We start from the raw sequence: 19,938 nt of genomic DNA, 5'->3' as shown, positions 1-19,938 counted from the left end.
CTAGCTGTGAGGTCTGCGCGCTAACCACTCGACCGCCATGCGATAATAATAATAATGATAATACATTTTATTTGTATAGCACTTTTCAAAATACTCAGACACTTTACAGAAAAATGGAGTTGAATAAAAGTTGAGTTGAGTAAAAGATACGTTAAAATACAACATTCATTCGTTTATACGCAGTTAAAACATGAGTAAAAACGGGGCGGGGCACAGCAGTCAGGTATAAAAAGTATAAAAAGTTAGACATTAAAAACATATTTAAAGAGGTAGGTTTTTAGTTGTTTTTTTAAAATCATCCTCATATAACGTACAAACCAAATGTATGGCTTCTATTGCTTATTTGTCATTGTAGATCTGTAGAATTAAATAATTTTATCGTAATATTTTCAAATGCCTATTTTTATCATTTGAATTTGACATTTTTTTTTGGAGTGGAAATTTGGGTGTATCCTGTAAATGTTATCGTAAAACCATCATGTCCAAACCGTGCTTTGAAGTTCAGTGATTGCATTAAAAAATATTTACCCAACCTAGGCATTTAATTCTAGGTTCTCCTTAACATGATTGCTGTGATTGTAAATCATCTGATCAACTAAATCGGAGATGAAATGAAAGATTATTTGATCTGTGGTACACACAAACATAAAGCAGCCACAGGGCTGGGAGAGGCAGCAAACTGCAGAGACATGTGCCTTACCTCGGATGAAAGGGAGACATTTGTGCAGTCCAATGTTGGTGAACCACTGGCAGATCTCATTTGTGTTGAGCTCCCTGAGTGATTTGGCCTGGTGCCTGTCCACATTCTAGAGGGGGAGAAAGAGAGCGTGCATACCTGTTACTCATGACTAATGTGCTTGGAGGGGGAAAAAAATGCTTTTCAACCTGTGAATTATGTAGAACACATTTATAATGATTGTATAGTGACATCATTATACTTTATGGCATTTTGCTGTGTGTTTTCATAGTTGATTTAACTGAAAATGTGGATTATTATCTAGATTAGAGATGAGGGAGTACACCACTATCTGTATCTGTTCACCCATCTAAATTATCTGTATCTGCACTGCAATGGATGATGCTGTCAGTTGCTTGAATGTTACAGTATTTACCGTCCGAGAGTGTATCTGGTTGAAAGCGTTACTATGCATGATTTGAACACACATTAAATGTCTAATTAGGTGTCACAATTGGAAATCATCATCTTAGCATGCAAATTAGATAGTACATTAGAATGTAAATTAGCATCAAGATACACAGTAAACCCGAATGTTCAAAGTACTTAAATAAATGAAATTATGCATACTCATTCATTCATTCATTCATTTTCTGCCGCTTATCCTCACGAGGGTCGCGGGGGGTGCTGGAGCCTATCCCAGCTGTCTTCGGGCGAGAGGCAGGGTACACCCTGGACTGGTCGCCAGCCAATCACAGGGCACATATAGACAAACAACCATTCACACTCACATTATGCATACTCAAAGTTCTTTTAAAAGTTCTAATAACTTTATTATGTCAAGTTCATTTAACATGGTGTTCCATTTTGAGTACTTTTAACTAATTGAAACTAAATTGAACTATGGCTATATTAAGTAAGATTAACTTAAAAACATAGTTTACATACAATTTAAGACACTGTAAATCGGAACGCTCAAAATAATTAATTGGTATAAGTATAGTTGACTTAAAATTTTCTTAAAAGTTCTACTTATAAATGTTGATTGCCAGTTGCATTATCTGTCTTTTCAGTTTATTTAACTTGTAATTTTTTATTAATATGAACTTTTTGCAGATTTGTGTAACGTACTTAAAAGAATTCATAGTTACTTATAAAATAAAGTATCAATTAAACATGAATAAATCAAACCAAGACTCAATTAAGAATGCATGGCAGAGAGAATGTGGAAAAAAAGCTATTTCTCTTTTCACTCCAAAATTTTAAAAGTATATCTAATATCAACTCCAAATATTAAAGCTCTGATATACTCAAATGTTTGAGTTTACGAACTCAAAAAAACAGATTGCCTCACTTTTTTTGAGTTCTGCTAACTTATTCAGGTTTACAGTGTAGATTTATTTTCATTCATTCATTCATTCATTTTCTACCGCTTTTCCTCACGAGGGTCGCGGGGGGTGCTGGAGCCTATCCCAGCTGTCTTCGGGCGTAAGGCGGGGTACACCCTGGACTGGTCGCCAGCCAATCACAGGGCACATATAGACAAACAACCAAGATTTATTTTAATGCTTTTAATTTTTTTAATTTTTTAAAAAATTTAATTTTACATTTTTTAATGCTTTAATGTTTGTGTTGAATATGACAGTAAGTCACAGCTTGATTCTTTATTTCTGTATGTTCAGTTTTCCAGGGTAGGCCCTGACATAGAACTCAGCTGGAGTCTACTGAGAACTTGATAGCAAAATTCCCCTGGGCCGTCACCTCGTCTGGGGGCGTGCCCCAGTATTTGGGAAGCACTGCTTTAAACTAATACTTGTTTTAAAACAAAAATCCTGACACTATTTTTAAAGTCATTGCTTTGACAGCTCTAGAGAGCTGGGAAATATAAACAGAGCATAATTGCAGCAGATCTGGGTCGTGTGCTGATGCCACCCTGAAGGCTCTGTTTTGATGGTTTACCTTCTCTGGGAAGTTTCCATTCTGGTCCTCGCACTGGGGAGCACACGACGCTGACGGAAGACATGGTTGTTTTATTGATTTTGGTGTCATATGAATCAATTTGTCCTTAATGAAATCACAGAAGACCCACCAACAGTTACACGGCGTTGTCGTGGCGACCCCTTCCCTTGCTGCTGCTGGTTTGAGTTCTTATTTAAAGTGTGGAAAGTGGCGCCGTTGGTTGGTGTATCCCCTAAACTGCAGGAGCGAGTGATTGGTCTCTGCAACACAGAACAGAACAGACCAAAAACGTTTTCATTCATTCATTCATTCTCTATCGCTTTTTTCTTCACGAGGGTCGCGGGGGGTGCTGGAGCCTATCCCAGCTGTCTTGGGGCGAGAGGCGGGGTACACCCTGGACTGGTGGCCGGCCAATCACAGGGCACATATAGACAAACAACCATTCACACTCACATTCATACCTATGGACAATTTGGAGTCGCCAATTAACCTAGCATGTTTTTGGAATGTGGGAGGAAACCGGAGTACCCGGAGAAAACCCACGCATGCACGAGGAGAACATGCAAACTCCACACAGAGATGGCCGAGGGTGGAATTGAACCCTGGTCTCCTAGCTGTGAGGTCTGCGTGCTAATCACTCGACCGCCGTGCTCGACACTATAATTTTTCCTTGCTTTGCATACATTTTCTATTTAGAGTACATATTAATTAATTAATTCATTCATTTTCTACCGCTTTTTCCTCACGAGGGTCGCGGGGGTGCTGGAGCCTATCCCAGCTGTCTTTGGGCGAGAGGCGGGGTACACCCTGGACTGGTCGCCAGCCAATCACAGGGCACATATAGACAAACAACCATTCACACTCACATTCATACCTATGGACAATTTGGAGTGGCCAATTAACCTAGCATGTTTTTGGAATGTGGGAGGAAACCGGAGTACCCGGAAAAAACCCACGCATACACAGGGAGAACATGCAAACTCCACACAGAGATGGCCGAAAGTGGAATCGAACCCTGGTCCTGGTAACCAATTAAGCAAAATGGGGCAATAAAAGTCAAATCAGGTAAATGTGTACAGACTCATTAAAAACATTATAGTTGCGTGTGTGGGTCATATAGCTATGTGAAAATAGAAGCACTTATTGGCCTCCATACCCTCTGATGAGTAAATGCGTCCATTGTTGTCCAAGTTTTAGTAGGCCGGCCAAATCCAGTCTTCAGCATGTCAGAGCAGCTGACATCACTGTTGGTCAAGTCGTCTGTGTAGAAAAGCATGTCGGTTAATAAATGCAACCTGATCAGTGTTGTATTATTTATTAACTACAAGGAAAAATACATGAATGCCATCTTTTTTATGGCCTTTTCATTATCAGTCAGTAGGTCAACAGGGCTGTTTGACATGGCTGAGCGGTGTTGCTTGGTAACCAGTCAGATACATTAATTTCCATCGTCTGGTTTGTGACATACTTTTGTGACAGTTAAAATTCTTTCCCACAGAAACTTTATATTTGTTCATGTTCTAAAGCTCTCATGGCGCACAAACAAATTCCATTTTTGTCTGCTGTCATAACAAGCAAGAAAGTATGCCATTTAACTCAGGCGTGGAAACACAGAACACGAGATGATGAATGCCACTTGATATCATTTTTGTTTGTTTGATTACTAATTATTTTGTGCTGAAAATATTGTTTAAAACTGTGTAGATGTCAACTAGCATCTTGGGAAAGCTATTGGAAAGATTGTACTGTAAATAATATGTGAAATTGGTAACCTGGACTCTCCTAGGACGACTTTCTACAACATGTATGTGGGTTAGAAATCCCAAATGTGTTTGATTTGGTTGAGGTCAGGGCTCTTAAGTTCATGCACACCAAAATAAACCAAGTAAAATTCCCACACAGTTTGACCAAAAAATAGTACCAAATACATGCAAAAATTAACATATTAGGTTGTTTTTTTTGCTGGTTTAGACAATGGTTTCGTATTAGGTGTTAGCATGCTAACAGTTGCAGGCTTGCATTGCGAGTATGCTAACATAGACATAGACTTTCTTTATTGTCATTGCACAATAACACAGCAGTGAAATTGCCAACGAAATGTCGTTGCCTGGCTCCCGTAAAATAAAAAATAAAAAATAAAAAATAAAAAATAAAAAATAAAAAATAAAAAATAAAAAATAAAAAATAAAAAATAAAAAATAAAAAATAAAAAATAAAAAATAAAAAATAAAAAATAAAAAATAAAAAATAAAAAATAAAAAATAATAATGTGGAGAATAAATAGATTACATCAAATATGAACAATGTACAGCGTAAACAGTAATTGTACAAATAATTTAAATAATTTAGAATAAATAATAATAATTAAAAGTTTTTGTTGTGCGTGTGGGCAGGTAGAGGGGCTTATTTGGCATTGAGCAGTCTGATGGCCAGGGGGAAGCCGCTGTCTCTAAACCTGGTTGATCTACAGCGGATGCTGCAGAGTCTTCTCCCCGACGCCAGGCGAGAAAACAGTCTACAACAATAGCATATTAGCATTTCAGCCATTATTTCCAGGTATTGTCTTGCATTGACATGCTATTATACTAGGTATTAGCATACTAACAGTTAGCATACTAACTAACATGCAACAGAATTTCTGTTCTCTTGGCTGATCTGATTGCTCATATGTGTGTTTTCTAGATTTAAAGCATTAATTAGTATATTAAAGAGTGGACCGACATGGGCATGTTGGGGGGGGGGGGGGGTGGAAGCATATCATGATGACCACAGCATCGCATTGGCCAACCATTATCACATGCTGATTCATGTCTACCATTTAATTATATGCAAATATATTTTCTGCCATTGTTTAACATGTTTGCTTGTACAATGGAGGCATTGATCAGACGCTTTTATCAATGCAGTGTTTGTTTGAATATCCTATCAGAATATACAGTACTGAGTTGAAAAGTTCCCTTTTTCTGGTTGAATAGTTGAGAGTCCCTTTTTCCAAATTCGTAGAACAGTGACCCTATTGAATTGTTTACGCCACAAATAATTCAGCCTAATTCCTCAAACACGTGTTTTCCATTTCAGGTTTGTGAATGTTAGTTTGACGTAGATAGGAGTGCAGATGTCGTTAGAATCAGATAAGACACTTAATGGGTTTATGTGTGTCAGTGAAGGAATCTTGTCTGGGTCCGTGAAAGACAGGAGGAAGAGGAGGAGGGGGGACCAGTTAGTTGGCACTCTCTTCATCACCTGGCCGGCCTGTGAGTCTGACTGAAGAGGATCAAAATGTCAAACCCGCAGCCAAGAAAAGTGCCCTCAAAGTCAAGTGAGCAATGCAAGGAGACGTGTAGAAACGTGTTTTCTTTCCCCTTTTGGGTCACCTCAGACCATACAGGGTGAAAAACTCTAAAAAACTCCCTTTTTCCATTTTTTTGTCTTGCTCTGTGGCATCTTTTCACCACAGATTGAAGAAGGATCTCAAGATGGAGAAAATGCTAATGGAGGGTAGCCGTACACCCACAGCCCTACCACAGTGGTACACAGACTTCACACAGCCTGTATCTTCTCCGGGTCCAATCAAAACAAAAGGACAGAACATTTTGGGCAGGCTCAGCGACAGAGCTAACTCTTTCCTTATAGGGTGAAATTAGCAGCACTGCAGTGAAAACGGACATTGCTCCCATCCGGAGCGGGGCTCGCTCTGTCAGGACATGTCAAAACCCGAGTGAAGTGTCAAACGCTTGACTGCGTTGCACATACAACTTGCCAATACACACATGCACACAAAGTCAGTCACCCAAACACACGCAGAAATGTTGAGAAATCTTGATATGTTATCTTATATGATATGTTCATCTGAATGCAGTCGGTATTCATATTATTTTTACGTATTATAAAAAACTGGCAAGGTTTATGTTGCAATGTTGCAATGCATTCGGCTGTCCTGGCAATGGTGTGTGGAAAGTCCTGAATCTACACCGTTATCCATATCAGCACAAACAAATACTGTAATTCTTTCTGTGGAAATCACTTTAGCATGTATTTCAAAAAAGTTAATACTCCAACATAAGAGCTTTTCAACACATTTATACACACGATGGCTATCTCTTTCAGTATTATTGCCCTCGGCTGGTTTGAGAGTAAAGAAAGAGCTCCTTGACTGACGACTGAGGGAGGATAGCATGCTGAGTCACAGGAACCCAAAACCTGGGAACCACCGGTCCAGCCAAGCACTGGGACTACACACACACACACACACACACAATAGCTAAAATGGGATTCCAACAAAGGGGAACTTCTGCTATTCCCAAAGGAGGTGTTGGAGGTACTGTAGCCATGTCTCATAATGACTGCAATTTCATCTGAACGGGGAACTGAGCTCAACAGCTGGATGATGTCGACCATCATCTGGTGCCGTTTACCTCGCCTCTATAGTTCCAAATGGAAACAGACCTTTTAAATTTGAATACAAATACTTACTTAGTACATGTGTCTGACAAAGAAAACTCACCCAAGTTGAGCTCGGTGAAGGGCAAAAGTTTGATTCCGCTGTTGAAGTTGCCTGGAACAGGAATATTACAATATTGTGATGAGACAAACCCCTGTTATTGCTAATAATACCATTATTGGTGATGTTCTTTAGAGACGGTATCTTAAGTCGAGTCTCTGATGGATGTAACCTCAGCCCTCCACCATCTGCTGTAAGACATCTGCTGAGTTTGGATCCCTGTGCACTTATAACAGAGATGTTTAGTGCAGTACTTTAGGGTTCTGTCACTTTTTTAAAATTTTGTGGCAATCGGTTAAGTTGTTTTTTGTGTAATGCCGCTACTCTCTGTGGTAGAGGAATAATTAGCTGTATTATTACCTCTTACTATGATGTGGTGCAAAGCGCCACTGTAAAGAACCACAATGACAAACAGTTGGTCAATTACGATGTAAACCTAAGTAAAACTAAAATGATGCTGTTTGGTAACAGCAGAAAGGACACGCATCATCAAATACAAATAGACGGTGTGGACATTGAAAGGGTGAACGAAAATACATTTCTGGGGATCACAATAGATGAAAATATGAGCTGGAAACCTCATATTACAAATATACAACATAAGGTGGCCAGAAATATTTCAGTATTTAACAATCTTCACTCGCTAAATGTACTGCAAAAAAGGCCAGTAAGGATAATTCATAATGCCGCCTACAGAGAACATACTAACTCCTTATTTCTAAAATCACAAATACTTCAACTTGCTGATATAGTTCATCTTCAAACAGCTAAAATAATGCATAAGGCTAAAAACAACCAATTACCTAAAAATGTCATCCAATACTTCTCTACAAGAGAGGAGAAATATCATCTCAGGGAAGAAGTTTCATATAAGAAACACTTCTATGCTAGGACTACGTTAAAAAGCCATAGCATTTCAGTATGTGGAATCAAACTATGGAATGGATTGAGTAAGGACCTCAAACAATGCACAACGATGAGCCAATTCAAGAAACAATACAAGCAGTTGATGTTTGCTAAATACAAGGATGAAGAGTCTTGAACCAGTCATGATGTGCTATACATATCACTATATTGACACTTACTATGGTACCCATTATGTCATTGGATGCTCATATCACCTTGTACTTCGGTACGGGACAAAAAATTACAAAATTTAAAAATTCCCCCCAAAAAAACCTTAAACTGTATTATGGAAAGCAGGAAGTGAACAAATGTAACAGTTACTGATTGTAAAAGTACCAGATGGAGGGGTAGGATTTAATAAGCTTTGCTTCTTCCTACTCCTTTTGGACATGTGGAACTGTAAACTGATTATGGGATGCACTCAATTGTAATCTGATGCATGTTCAAATGAAATAAAACCATTACCATTACCATTACAATGTCATTTAAAAATGGAATAGTATTCGATACAAAGCATCAGTAGATATTATCGGTGTTAAACTCACGTTTTGGGGGCAGCACATGAAGTGGTGCCACCTGGTAAACACTTGGAGAAAATATGGACTTTGGTTTTTCTTCATCCCCTTCTGTGCTTGGCAAAGCCTCCCTTTCCTCTGTTGAATGATCCTGATCACGATCCTCCTCATAATCTGCTGTTTTATCAACACAAACCTGATTCTCAGTCATTATCAATCCCAACGGTGCCTCTTCCATCTCCGCATTCTCCATTGTCATCTCATCACCAACAGCAAAGCCATGCCCATCACTCTCTGGACTATAAACCAGACTCTCTTCTGAATTTGTGTCAAAAAACTGATCGTCATCAATAACATCTGACGGAGTGGGTGGAATCAAATTGATCTCAGGGTGTGCCAAGAGGCTCCCGGAAGCAGGGGTGCTGTTGTTGCCACTTCCAAACAGAAAGTGGTCATCGTCATCCTCATCATCTTCCCCGCTGGTAGAAAGGTTGGCTTGTCCAGCCTGAGGCCGAAGAGGCAAAGAAGACAGACGCTGCAGCCGTTTCTTCTTTAGAGCCCTCAGACAGGCCGACACTGAGCTAGCCGAGCGGCCCAAGTTGTTCCTCTGGGTCACGGGGTCGTCCTCAAACGGGATGAAACTGCTATTAACTATCCCTACGTCCTCCACTGTAATATGGATAGTGTCCTTATCACCTGATCCCTGTTGACCCACGTGTAGATACAGAGGGCCTCCGTTTATCTTCTCCTCCTGTTCATGTAACAGATCCTCCTCCTCACCTTGCAGACATGAACAACAGAAAAAACGTTTTGAAAGACGCGGACTTCTCCTCTTAAGAAACCCACGAGGCTGCAGTTTCTTGCTTTCCATGACGGATGGCTGCTAGACATCCACAACCATGCCTACCAGGATAGAATTTGGTGTGGGATATACAGTATGCAGCATCTGCAGTATAAGTACTCATTTGTAACATGTGTTGCTAAGGAAAGGTTCACACACTGGAGGTCAGGTGATCACTTGAAGTGAATGCAGGGTTTAATCAGGGTGCTTTGATATGTTAAGCAGCAGCATCATGTGGGCAGCATCTCTTCCAAAATGCTGCAACAGGACAGCATGCCCGAAAGAGATCATAATATAAAATGAATGGATATATTCTCATGATTCTAATGCAGGGGTGTCAAAGTGTGGGCAATGCCACATTCTAAAAATAGAATTTATGAACCAAAATAAAAACAACAGCAAAAAGAAAAAAGAATAAAGTCAAAATATTTAGGGAATAATGTTGTAATCTAACAAGAAAATGTCATAATTTTATGAGAATACAGTATTCAAGAAATATTTGAAATATTAAAAGTTCTAGCCCTATGAGAAACAAAACAACATAAAAATTTGGAAAAAGATACAATGCTATGAGAATAAAGACAAAAATTATTATGGGAATAATAATAATAATCTACAAGAAGAAATTTGAAATACGTGTAAAATAAAAAAAACAGCAGCAGCAATTAAAAGGTAACTGTAGTTGTTACAAGAATAAAGTCAAAATACTTGGAGAATTTTTTTTTCATTTTTATGAGAATAAAAACAATAATGTAATTTTAGTGTCTCAGAGGTGAAATATAAAAAAATATATATAATTTTGAGTTGTAATATAAGAAACAAAACAAAATAACATTTTGGGGAAATTATTAAAAAAAAGTTACACTGTTATGGGAGCAAAGTCAAAACATTCATTCATTTTCTACCGCTTTTCCTCACAAGGGTTGCGGGGGTGCTGGAGCCTATCCCAGCTGTCTTCGGGCGAGAGGCGGGGTACACCCTGGACTGGTCGCCAGCCAATCACAGGGCACATATAGACAAACAACCATTCACACTCACATTCATACCTATGGACAATTTGGAGTCACCAATTAACCTAGCATGTTTTTGGAATGTGGGAGGAAACCGGAGTACCCGGAGAAAACCCACGCATGCACGGGGAGAACATGCAAACTCCACACAGAGATGGCCGAGGGTGGAATTGAACCCTGGTCTCCAAGCTGTGATGTCTGCGCGCTAACCACTTGTCCGCCGTGCAGCCATAATATTATGATAATAAAATTTAGGAAGATTATTTAAGAATAAAGTTTAAATAATTGCAAATAATCACAAGGCTAAGATACAGTTAACATATACATACGTATATCACTATATAACTTCTTTGCATGTTGATTTACACATTTGAATTTTTCTGTATGTGCCCCTCAGTAGAAACCCCCCTGTTCTAATGTGTCTTCCGGGCTTGTGATGATGTTATTATAAGTCAGAGTTCAGTCTCCCCGCAGCGTGTTTGGAAACAGGTGAGAATATGGGCCGGCGGATGCTTGGCTGTACACCCCCTATGGCATCAGATTCCACAGGCCCAGTCCTGTTGTCTGCTGCATGATAAGTCATCCAGCACCGGCACAAAACCATTTTCACCACATCGCCCACATTGGAGGTTTCTATGAAAAGATGATATCTGTGTTGCTGTTTTTCTCACGCCCATAAAGTAGCAGTAGAGGGATGGGAATATTGTGCAGTCTGCCACCTCTTACCTTGGATTTGCATTTTTGGCATGAAAGGTTTGTTGAATGTTAGGCTATAATTTGTGTTTGAGTGCTTTGTTTACATTCAATTTCATGGCAAATGTTGCATGCTTGGATATTCCCCGCCCTTGAAATGTGCAGTAATCTTACTTCAATTACAGTAACTCTTGTGTTAGTAAACATTGTGCTGGTTTGCTGTGCTTCATGCCCTTGCCATATTAGGTCTGTTTCCATAATCAAATATGTTCAGATACATGATATTTTTGTATCGGTATGGAGTGAAGTGGTGTTTTTTATATAGGGTACCCAATGCTGTGGCCAGTGTGGATTGCGTTTTGACTTCTTGACATATTTTGTAACATTCCCAGTCTTTTAAGGTGTTTGTATTGGTGGTTTCATGCAGATACCAGCATCAGTCCCAGAGACTGGGTGGCTTTTCTCCCATAACATCCCTGAGGAGCGAGAGGGAGGGTAATGGGGAAACTATGTGGGCTCAGTTTACCTCACATTAGAATATAGGCCTACCACAACAAAGCAAAGAAACTGAGAAACATCACAGCACAAAAGCACCATTGGCAAGGTAAGGAATGTTTGCTTCCGCTCTTGAGGAAACAGCTGTAAACCATTTTTAGGAACATGAGACATTTAGAAAAGAAGCGCAATTCTGCATGATTGTGAAATGTTTAAATTGCACACTACATGAAGGAATCTTAATTGACATTTCCCTTGAGATACTCCCAATCAATACTGCGTGCCCAACAAAGGGGGGCAGTAGAGAGCAGGCTTATAACATAACATTGACAGGACATAAACCAGAACCAAGCACTTTTTAGAAGCGCCTCCTTTGGTATTCACAAGTCTGGAGAGAGTTAAACCGCACAAGTGCTTTTCATTCACAGCACTCCGAAGCCAGCTTTCATGATATCTTGATCGACTATTTGAAAAGATATCAAGTTTTGCCATAATCTCCGTTACATGTTGTTTTAATATACCCATGTGGTGAGGAAACTAAAAGATGTATGTAAGATTAATGTCCTCTCATCCTTGTTATATGGATTAGGTTTGAAATCACTTGAAAATCTTCAACCAAACTGACAAATTTATGAAAACTGAGACTTTTATGACAGATGCTGGGAGACAGACGCGGGAGACAAAGATGAATGTTACACAGCTGCTGTAGCCTGGGGCCACTTGGAGGAGAAATAAGTGAGACAGACAGAGAAAGCCATTAGTCTCCACTCCCCCCCCCCCCAATGACCATGTACATTTCAAACAAACCCCGATCATTTGAGTTTAACTCAGCTTCACTTTGTTTGAGTCCCTGCCCTTGATGGACGTCATTGCACTTGTTGAGCTCGTCTACATGCACGCTCACACTTTACATCCAAGAGTGTCTGAGTCTTCTTTTTAGCCAACATCAATATTTGCTCATGGAGGAGGACGCCATCACGGACTTTAACTTGAGCATCTCCCAATGCTTCCTGGTTGCCACCATTCAGACTCCCAGAGTGTGCCACATCTTAGCGGCTTCCCTTGTGGCTGACATTTAATAGCATGAGAAAAAGAGTTTAGTGGGGGGTGGGAGGGGAGGGCAGTGACCTTGAGAACTTGTGGGTTGAACTTTCCCCTCTATCCCCCCCACCACCCCACCCTAACTTCGCCCACCAGTACTCTGCTCCCTAATCAATTACTGTTGGCAGTCAGGGGACCACCAATGATTAGCGGGAGCAAGGCAGACTTGTTTTTTTTTTGGGGGGGGGGGGGGGGGGGTTGAAGTGTGAGCACATTGAGAGGGGGAAGAGGAAAGAAGTCTTTGATGTAAACTACCATGAGAAAAGCGGAACATTTGAAATGTAAGCGTATTTATCAGTGACAATAAAGAGACAGCATCCTACTGTAATCTGTACACACTTAAACCAAATATTGTTTACTGACAGGAGACTGAAATATTCTACTATTTTTTTTTTTTATCTGTGAGAATGAGAGCAGTTCTCACGCTCAGTGTGGCTACAAAGCTCCGCAAAAATCACTTGTTTTAGATTGCATGATTGTCTCGTTTGGATGTGATTCCCTTGACTGTGATGGATTTTTAATTGGATGATAGGAACTCTTACACCACACCCACTGACAAACACTAAACTCTCTCTCTCTCTCTTGATGTACCTTTTTTTCTCTTTAATTCTGTTGCCTTTCACTATAAAGTTTCTAAGCTTATGTCCTTTATAGAGGGATTTTTGAGTGAGGTCACTGCAGCCATCAGAAACGTTTGTATCATCTTTGTTTCATGACTAGAGGCGACACACAGCGCAGACGGTTTATGTTTGAGTCGGTGAGTGAGATATACACAGACGGACAGATGAAATAAAAGCCGATAAAAGAGAACGAGACACTAAAAAGACAAGCAATATGATTCAGCACGGATTGTATAGAAACCTGCTTTACAAGATGCGACTCCCTCCAGGGTTCTCCGCGGCTCGTTTTTCCTCTTAATGGCATTATGAGCACCACTAAACACTAGTTTCTCCACTTTTCCCATGGGAACACCATTTTGTGTCTCTGATAAAGTTATCTCCTTCGCTCATGTTCCCTTTTCCGGATATGCACTGTTGAGTCTATCTGTGAGAAGATAATGTTAAATCAAATTATGTTTTATCTGTCAATTCCAAGCCCAGCAGGATTATTATCGTCACTGCACATCATCACTAAGCAACGATAGCCGGACTCTGGCTCGGGCAGTCCTGGAATTCAGTGTGTGGTATTGTTTGTTGCGCTGGGCTTGTCTTTTGTCATGGGATGTTTTTCACAGGCAGACAAGTGTGGTCACTCGGATGCCTCATCAGGCAGGCATCTCAAAGCGCCTGTCACGGGTGTTTAGAATGAGGAAGATCAAGGACAAAAGCCTCCGAGTGGCAACTTGTCCGTTTGAGGTCTCCGAGAAAGATGCGTGTGCGTTCAAAGAAATCACTGCAAATTAATTTTAACACTCGGTGAAAAGACAGATTAGTGGCGAGACGATGACACAAAGGGTGTTAAATTCGGTGAGCAGCACGCTTGACAACAGGCCAGACCTGGACACGTTAGCCTCAGCTGCCAACAGTGACCTATTTTCACCAAAAGCAGAGGAAGGATTTTAGCATCCTCTATTGTGCACAAGGACTTGCAAAGCACACCACTGGAGGCTCATATACATCCCCCCCCCCTTTTTGGGCGCCGTGCCCTTTGATGCCTGTCATGAGATTTTAATGAAGTGTGTCAGGTGATTAGATGGCCCGTATTGATCTGGGGGGCAGATGTTTCAAGACCCGAGCGGGGAGAATAGCTCTATAAACAATACAAACACGAGCTGTAACTATTGTGGTGGGGACTTCAGTGACGGATCTGAGCTCAACTCTTAAAGCGAGAGAGAGAAAAGTAATTTCAGCTTCAATTATCATCTTTAGCAGAGGAAATAGTCAGCAGATGGCAACAGTAGTCACGGGCATCAACACCATCCGTGTACTGTTCATGGACATCTTTTCTTTGGGACAAATTCACCGTAACCTCATGAGCTTTTCATTGAAGGGGAAAGGAAACAATCGGGTCACAAGCATAAGCGACATGACATTTCCCAATGTTTAGAATATTTATGCAAATTCAACAAAGGTCAGATGAAAACCGATTACATTTTCCCATAAGAAATCATGGAAATCTAATGGTCCCATTCCAGACACCCACAAATATGAACACAAAACACATTTAATACAGAAAACAATATACATTTAATAACAAATGAAGGATGCATGGTGGTTGAGTGGTTAGCGCACAGGCCACACAGCTAGGAGACCCGAGTTCAATCCCACCCTCGGCCATCTCTGTGGAGTTTGCATCTTCTCCCCGCACAGGCACTCCGGTTTCCTCCCACATTCCAAAAACATGCTAGGTTAATTGGTGACTCCAAATTGTCCATAGGTATGAATGTGAGTGTGAATGGTTGTTTGTCTATATGTGCCCTGTGATTGGCTGGCGACCAGTCCAGGGTGTACCCCGCTGGGATAGGCTCCAGCACCATCCGCAACCCTCATGAGGATAAGCGGTAGAAAATGAATGAATGAATGAAGCATGAGTGGTTCGCGTGCAGGCCACACAGCTACGAGACCCGAGTTCAATTCCACCCTCGGCCATCTCTGTGTGGAGTTTGCATGTTCTCCCCGTACATGCGTGGGTTTTCTCCAGAAACTCCGGTTTCCTCCCACATTCCAAAAACATGCTAGGTTAATTGGTGACTCCAAATTGTCCATAGGTATGAATGTGTGAATGGTTGTTTGTCTATATGTGCCCTGTGATTGGCTGGCGACCAGTCCAGGGTGTATTCCGCTTGGGTAGGCTCCAGCACCCCCCGTGACCCTCATGAGGATAAGCAGTAGAAAATGAATGAATAAGAAATGAAATAGATTAATTTCCATCATTTTGACCTTTATTGAAAACTTGTTAGTGAACACGGTGAGTAGAGGATCCAGGAGACGTTTCACTTGAGTTTGTTGCAAACGTAGCTTTAAAGGTTGGTGTTTCTTGCTGGGGCTTGCAACCTGCAGCCGTATTTAATTTTTAAAAAGCACAGATTCTTTCAACGCTTGGAAATATGCCCTCTTGAACACATCACCAGGGTATGGCTCCTCAGAGGAAAGGAAGGAGACAGGTACTATTTGTTCAGTTCTTTTGCAATGAACTCAGTGCAATTTAAACATGAACATATAAAGCACCCTCACACACATAATAACGATGATGGCATGTTTCTAATAATGAAGATAGTGTACAAAAACATATGTTTGCAAATGATAAAACTCAACCTCCAACCTCAAACAGCTATGGAAAGCCTGATGTTGCATATTTGTCACAATAGCAATTAACTATTGTTAACAAAAATATTGAAAGACAAGTCATATGTACTGTGATTGGCTGGCGACCAGTCCAGGGTGTACCCCGCCTCTCGCCCGAAGACAGCTGGGATAGGCTCCAGCATACCTCGCAATCCTTGTGAGGATAAGCGGTAGAAAATGAATGAATGAATCAAGTCATATGTAGTATTCTGGTTGAGTAATGTTACATGGATGAGACATTACCTTGCATTACTTTACCTTGTACTGCATGGAGTCAGCCATGGATGCAGAGCCCGACATAATGATAAAAAGTTCCATTCCATGTGTAAGTAGTATGTTTTGGCTTCTTACTTTGTCCTTTCTTCCCCATTCAGTTTCAGTCCCTTTCTTTAGTTTAGAATAAATAAATATGAGGCTAACTATTTAGCTTGGTAGAGTTGTGCACAGTGGCGTGAAAAAACCTAGCAGTAATGCCGCAGTGTCCGTTATTTCTTAGATGTACATGTATGTACGCAGATGATGTGAGGATGGATGACATGGGCTGACGTAATTTTTTTTTATGCTGTATCTACAAAAATATTAAATGTATTAATATTTTATCTCACTTTGCATAAATTCACTTATCACGGTCGGGTCTGTAACCAATTAATGGAAAGGTACGACTTTGTTTTGAATGAATACACATAAGTTTGTGGTACTAAACACACACAAAAATCAGCTTTTTATTTTTCATAGTGACAAATTTCCCCTGAGATATGGCAGCGCAGTTTTTTCTTGAAGTGTTAGTTGTTAGGCCAGAGATCTTTGGGACAAATGATTCATTTTAGTGTCATTTTGTGGTTCTAATTTATATAATTTGTGGTAGGGTCATTTAAGAAGCATGGATGTTGTGTGACACCACATATAAATTATTTTCTGGGTCATTTGTATTGGATTTGGTCTTCCACAATGTGGTTGCCTATCAAGGCATTACTCGTGGTTAGGGATGAATACTACAAGTCTGTACTATGATGACACCAGTGCTGTTGTAAGCTGTAAGTAACCAGACCAAAAAAACGATGTAACTATTGGAGAGTCATTCCGGTGCTAAATTATGAGTAACTACAGTGAAACCTAATTTGTTCCAGAAGGCCCGACTCGGTCAACAGTTGATGACATCATAGATGAGGGATCGAGGTGACTTAATATGCCATTTTGTTCGGAAGCAAAGGGTGCTAACAAGTATACTTTGTGATAAAAATACATCAACTCATTCAGCCATTTTTCAAAAGCCGTCCCTCTTGGTACTGGCCGTTTTTTATGATTTTGACTGATTTTTTTAAGGCTCACAGAATATTGTGTTGTTAGGCAATGTCAACGTATACAACAAAAGAAAGACTAGACCCTCATCTTTCATCAGAAAAAAAGAGTTTGGTTCTACCTGTTTCCGTTCTTTAGTAATCATCAGTAGAACATCGGTAAGTTTCAGAAAAATATCAGTTCTCAACAATAAAGGGGAGAAAATCATTACTTTTACTAAATTCTTACTAAACTTTTACTAAGTGGAACCTTTACTAAGTTCTTTTACTAAAGAACTAAATTTGAAACACTTATATGCTAGGACTACGTTAAAAAAAACATAGCTTTTCAGTATGTGGAATCAAACTATGAAATGGATAAAAAAATAATAATGAAAAATAAAAATAAAAAAACTATGGAATGGATTGAGTAAGGACCTCAAACAATGCACAACGATGAGCCAATTCAAGAAACAATACAAGCAGTTGATGTTTGCTAAATACAAGGATGAAGAGTCTTGAACCAGTCATGATGTGCTATACATATCACTATATTGACACTTACTATGGCACCCATTATGGCATTGGATGCTCATATCACCTCGTACTTTGGTACGAGGTGCATTATTAAAAAATAAAAATAAAAAAAAACTTAAACTGTATTATGGAAAGCAGGAAGTGAACAAATGTAACAGTTACTGATTGTAAAAGTACCAGATGGAGGGGTAGGATTTAATAAGCTTTGCTTCTTCCTACTCCTTTTGGACATGTGGAACTGTGAACTGATTATGGGATGCACTCAATTGTAATCTGATGCATGTTCAAATGAATTTAAACCATTACCATTACTTTAGCCATATATATTTAGCCAAAATGTCTGAACACCGATGCCACAACATAAACAATACAAAAAATTTAGTTTTTACATGAAAACAACAATTTATTACATTTTCATGTAATGACACTTTTTTTCACATCCTCTGTAATTCATTATGAGAGTTCATCACTGAAATAAAGTCTTCACTATCTAGTAGACACAGCAACAAACTGCAGATAAACACTATTGTTCTCAATGTTTGCTTTGTTGCTAGGCAGAGTCTGTTAAGAGCTGCTCTAAAGCCCAATAAAAAGACGCATATGCCAGTCATACATAGTAGTAGTAGTTTGAATATTTGCCAGTAGAAAGAGAGCCCACAGGAATAGAAAGTCAGGCAAACGACGAGCTAAAAGAATTATGATGTGTTTGAAATATTGCAACTGAATTATTACACTGTATTAAATATCATATATATTTTGGAAATAAAAAACAGCACCCCCATATATCCCACTGAGGGTAATGGTAAAATAGGGGATGGCGGCCATGTTGTTAGCGTGATTGGTATTTGTACACACAAACCCTTATGAACACAATCACGTCACAGCTTTACCCCCTCGGCTTATCCCAGGCCTGGATGGAAAAGCATCGGAATCTGACAGCAGACAGGAAGTCCTTATTGTACTAGAGCAGAGATCCCGGAGCCAGACAGCATACAGGAGCGATGTCACCCCTGGCCGGGCCAGGCATATCTTTGTGCTTGCTCAACGTGTAACAAAGACGCAAATAAACACAGTTACCCTCATCGGTCTTCAACTGTCATTTCAATCAGGCAGCGTCGTGATGGAAAAGCCACGGCTTGTGTTTTTCCCAGCCACGCTGTTACCTCTGACCTCCGCGGCTCGTGCCTGGGGTGATTTTCTTTATTAGTCCGCGGGGGTATGTATTTAGCCCCATAGCCATCAGTAAGCTTAAATCTGCAGAGTCAACACTCTCCCTTCCTGGCTGTTAGCTGCATTAGCACACTGAAGCCCCACAGCTCTTCCACTCCCACTCCCAAAACATCCTCCCTAAGGCCAGATAACATCTCTGTCCCATTCATTCATGGACCAGCCCAAAGCCGGGCTCTCTGAGCTGAGAAAATCTGCGGAGGCTTTTTATGAGCTCTAATCAGTCTCATTACCAAATCACCCTCAAGTTTATTTAAATCAGGGGCCTCAAACACGCGGCCCACGGGCCAAATGTGGCCCACAGGACACTATTTTGAGGCCCCCGCCTTGATATGAAATCTTAGTGTAGCCGGCGCAAGTTTGATATGGATGCTGTATGGTATCATGTACCCAGAAAAAATTATTACGTTTGATTCATGTTCATGTTAAAGGTTAAATAACTGTTAATAGTTATCCTCCCTATCCGTGTGGAAGTGGTAAGTTTTTGGCTATTTAAGTTTAAAGGAAATAACTTGAAGGCTACCGTTTAGGTCGCTAGCTCTCTAGTTTGCGAGTTAGCATGTGTCTCAAGACCCTGCAGTTGCGCATGTTGTAAATAAAAGTATAAATGTGACTATAGTCGTGTTTTGTCATGTCTACAGGGCTCTAATAATGCTTTGTTCATTTTAATCTGAAAAAAATAATTTGTCTACCCACCAACTATATGTGGTTTCTTAAGTTTTTATTATTTGCCGTTTTATTGTTGTTATTATATTTATTTATTTATTACTGATTGATTGATTTTCTTTATTCTTGATTTGTTTATTTATTTTTCATCTTATTTTGTGTAGAAAAATTAAGATATTTGAGAACAGTGGAATGTTTTATCAGAGCTTTTCTTGTAGAAAATTAAAACCAAAGCAAAGTTTATTCATTT

The 19,938-nt window shown here is 39.9% G+C and overlaps 1 protein-coding gene across 1 annotated transcript in view; it reads right to left on the bottom strand.

Annotated features, from left to right (window-relative positions):
• LOC131108301 (uncharacterized) overlaps positions 1-19,938 on the bottom strand; it is a 46,276-nt gene that overhangs the window by 13,382 nt on the left and 12,956 nt on the right. The window contains exons 4-9 of the mRNA XM_058059268.1: positions 8,588-9,337; positions 7,140-7,190; positions 3,792-3,895; positions 2,766-2,895; positions 2,636-2,685; positions 701-806 (exon numbers count right to left, since the gene is read on the bottom strand). Coding sequence (XP_057915251.1) covers positions 701-806; positions 2,636-2,685; positions 2,766-2,895; positions 3,792-3,895; positions 7,140-7,190; positions 8,588-9,337 — 1,191 coding nt within the window. The remainder of the gene's footprint in view (positions 1-700; positions 807-2,635; positions 2,686-2,765; positions 2,896-3,791; positions 3,896-7,139; positions 7,191-8,587; positions 9,338-19,938) is intronic.

The sequence above is a fragment of the Doryrhamphus excisus genome, chromosome 20, assembly GCF_030265055.1.
Source record: "Doryrhamphus excisus isolate RoL2022-K1 chromosome 20, RoL_Dexc_1.0, whole genome shotgun sequence".
Classification (NCBI taxonomy): Eukaryota; Metazoa; Chordata; class Actinopteri; order Syngnathiformes; family Syngnathidae; genus Doryrhamphus; species Doryrhamphus excisus.
Note: the sequence above shows the minus strand (reverse complement) of the source record. Positions and strands in the feature narration are given on the sequence as shown.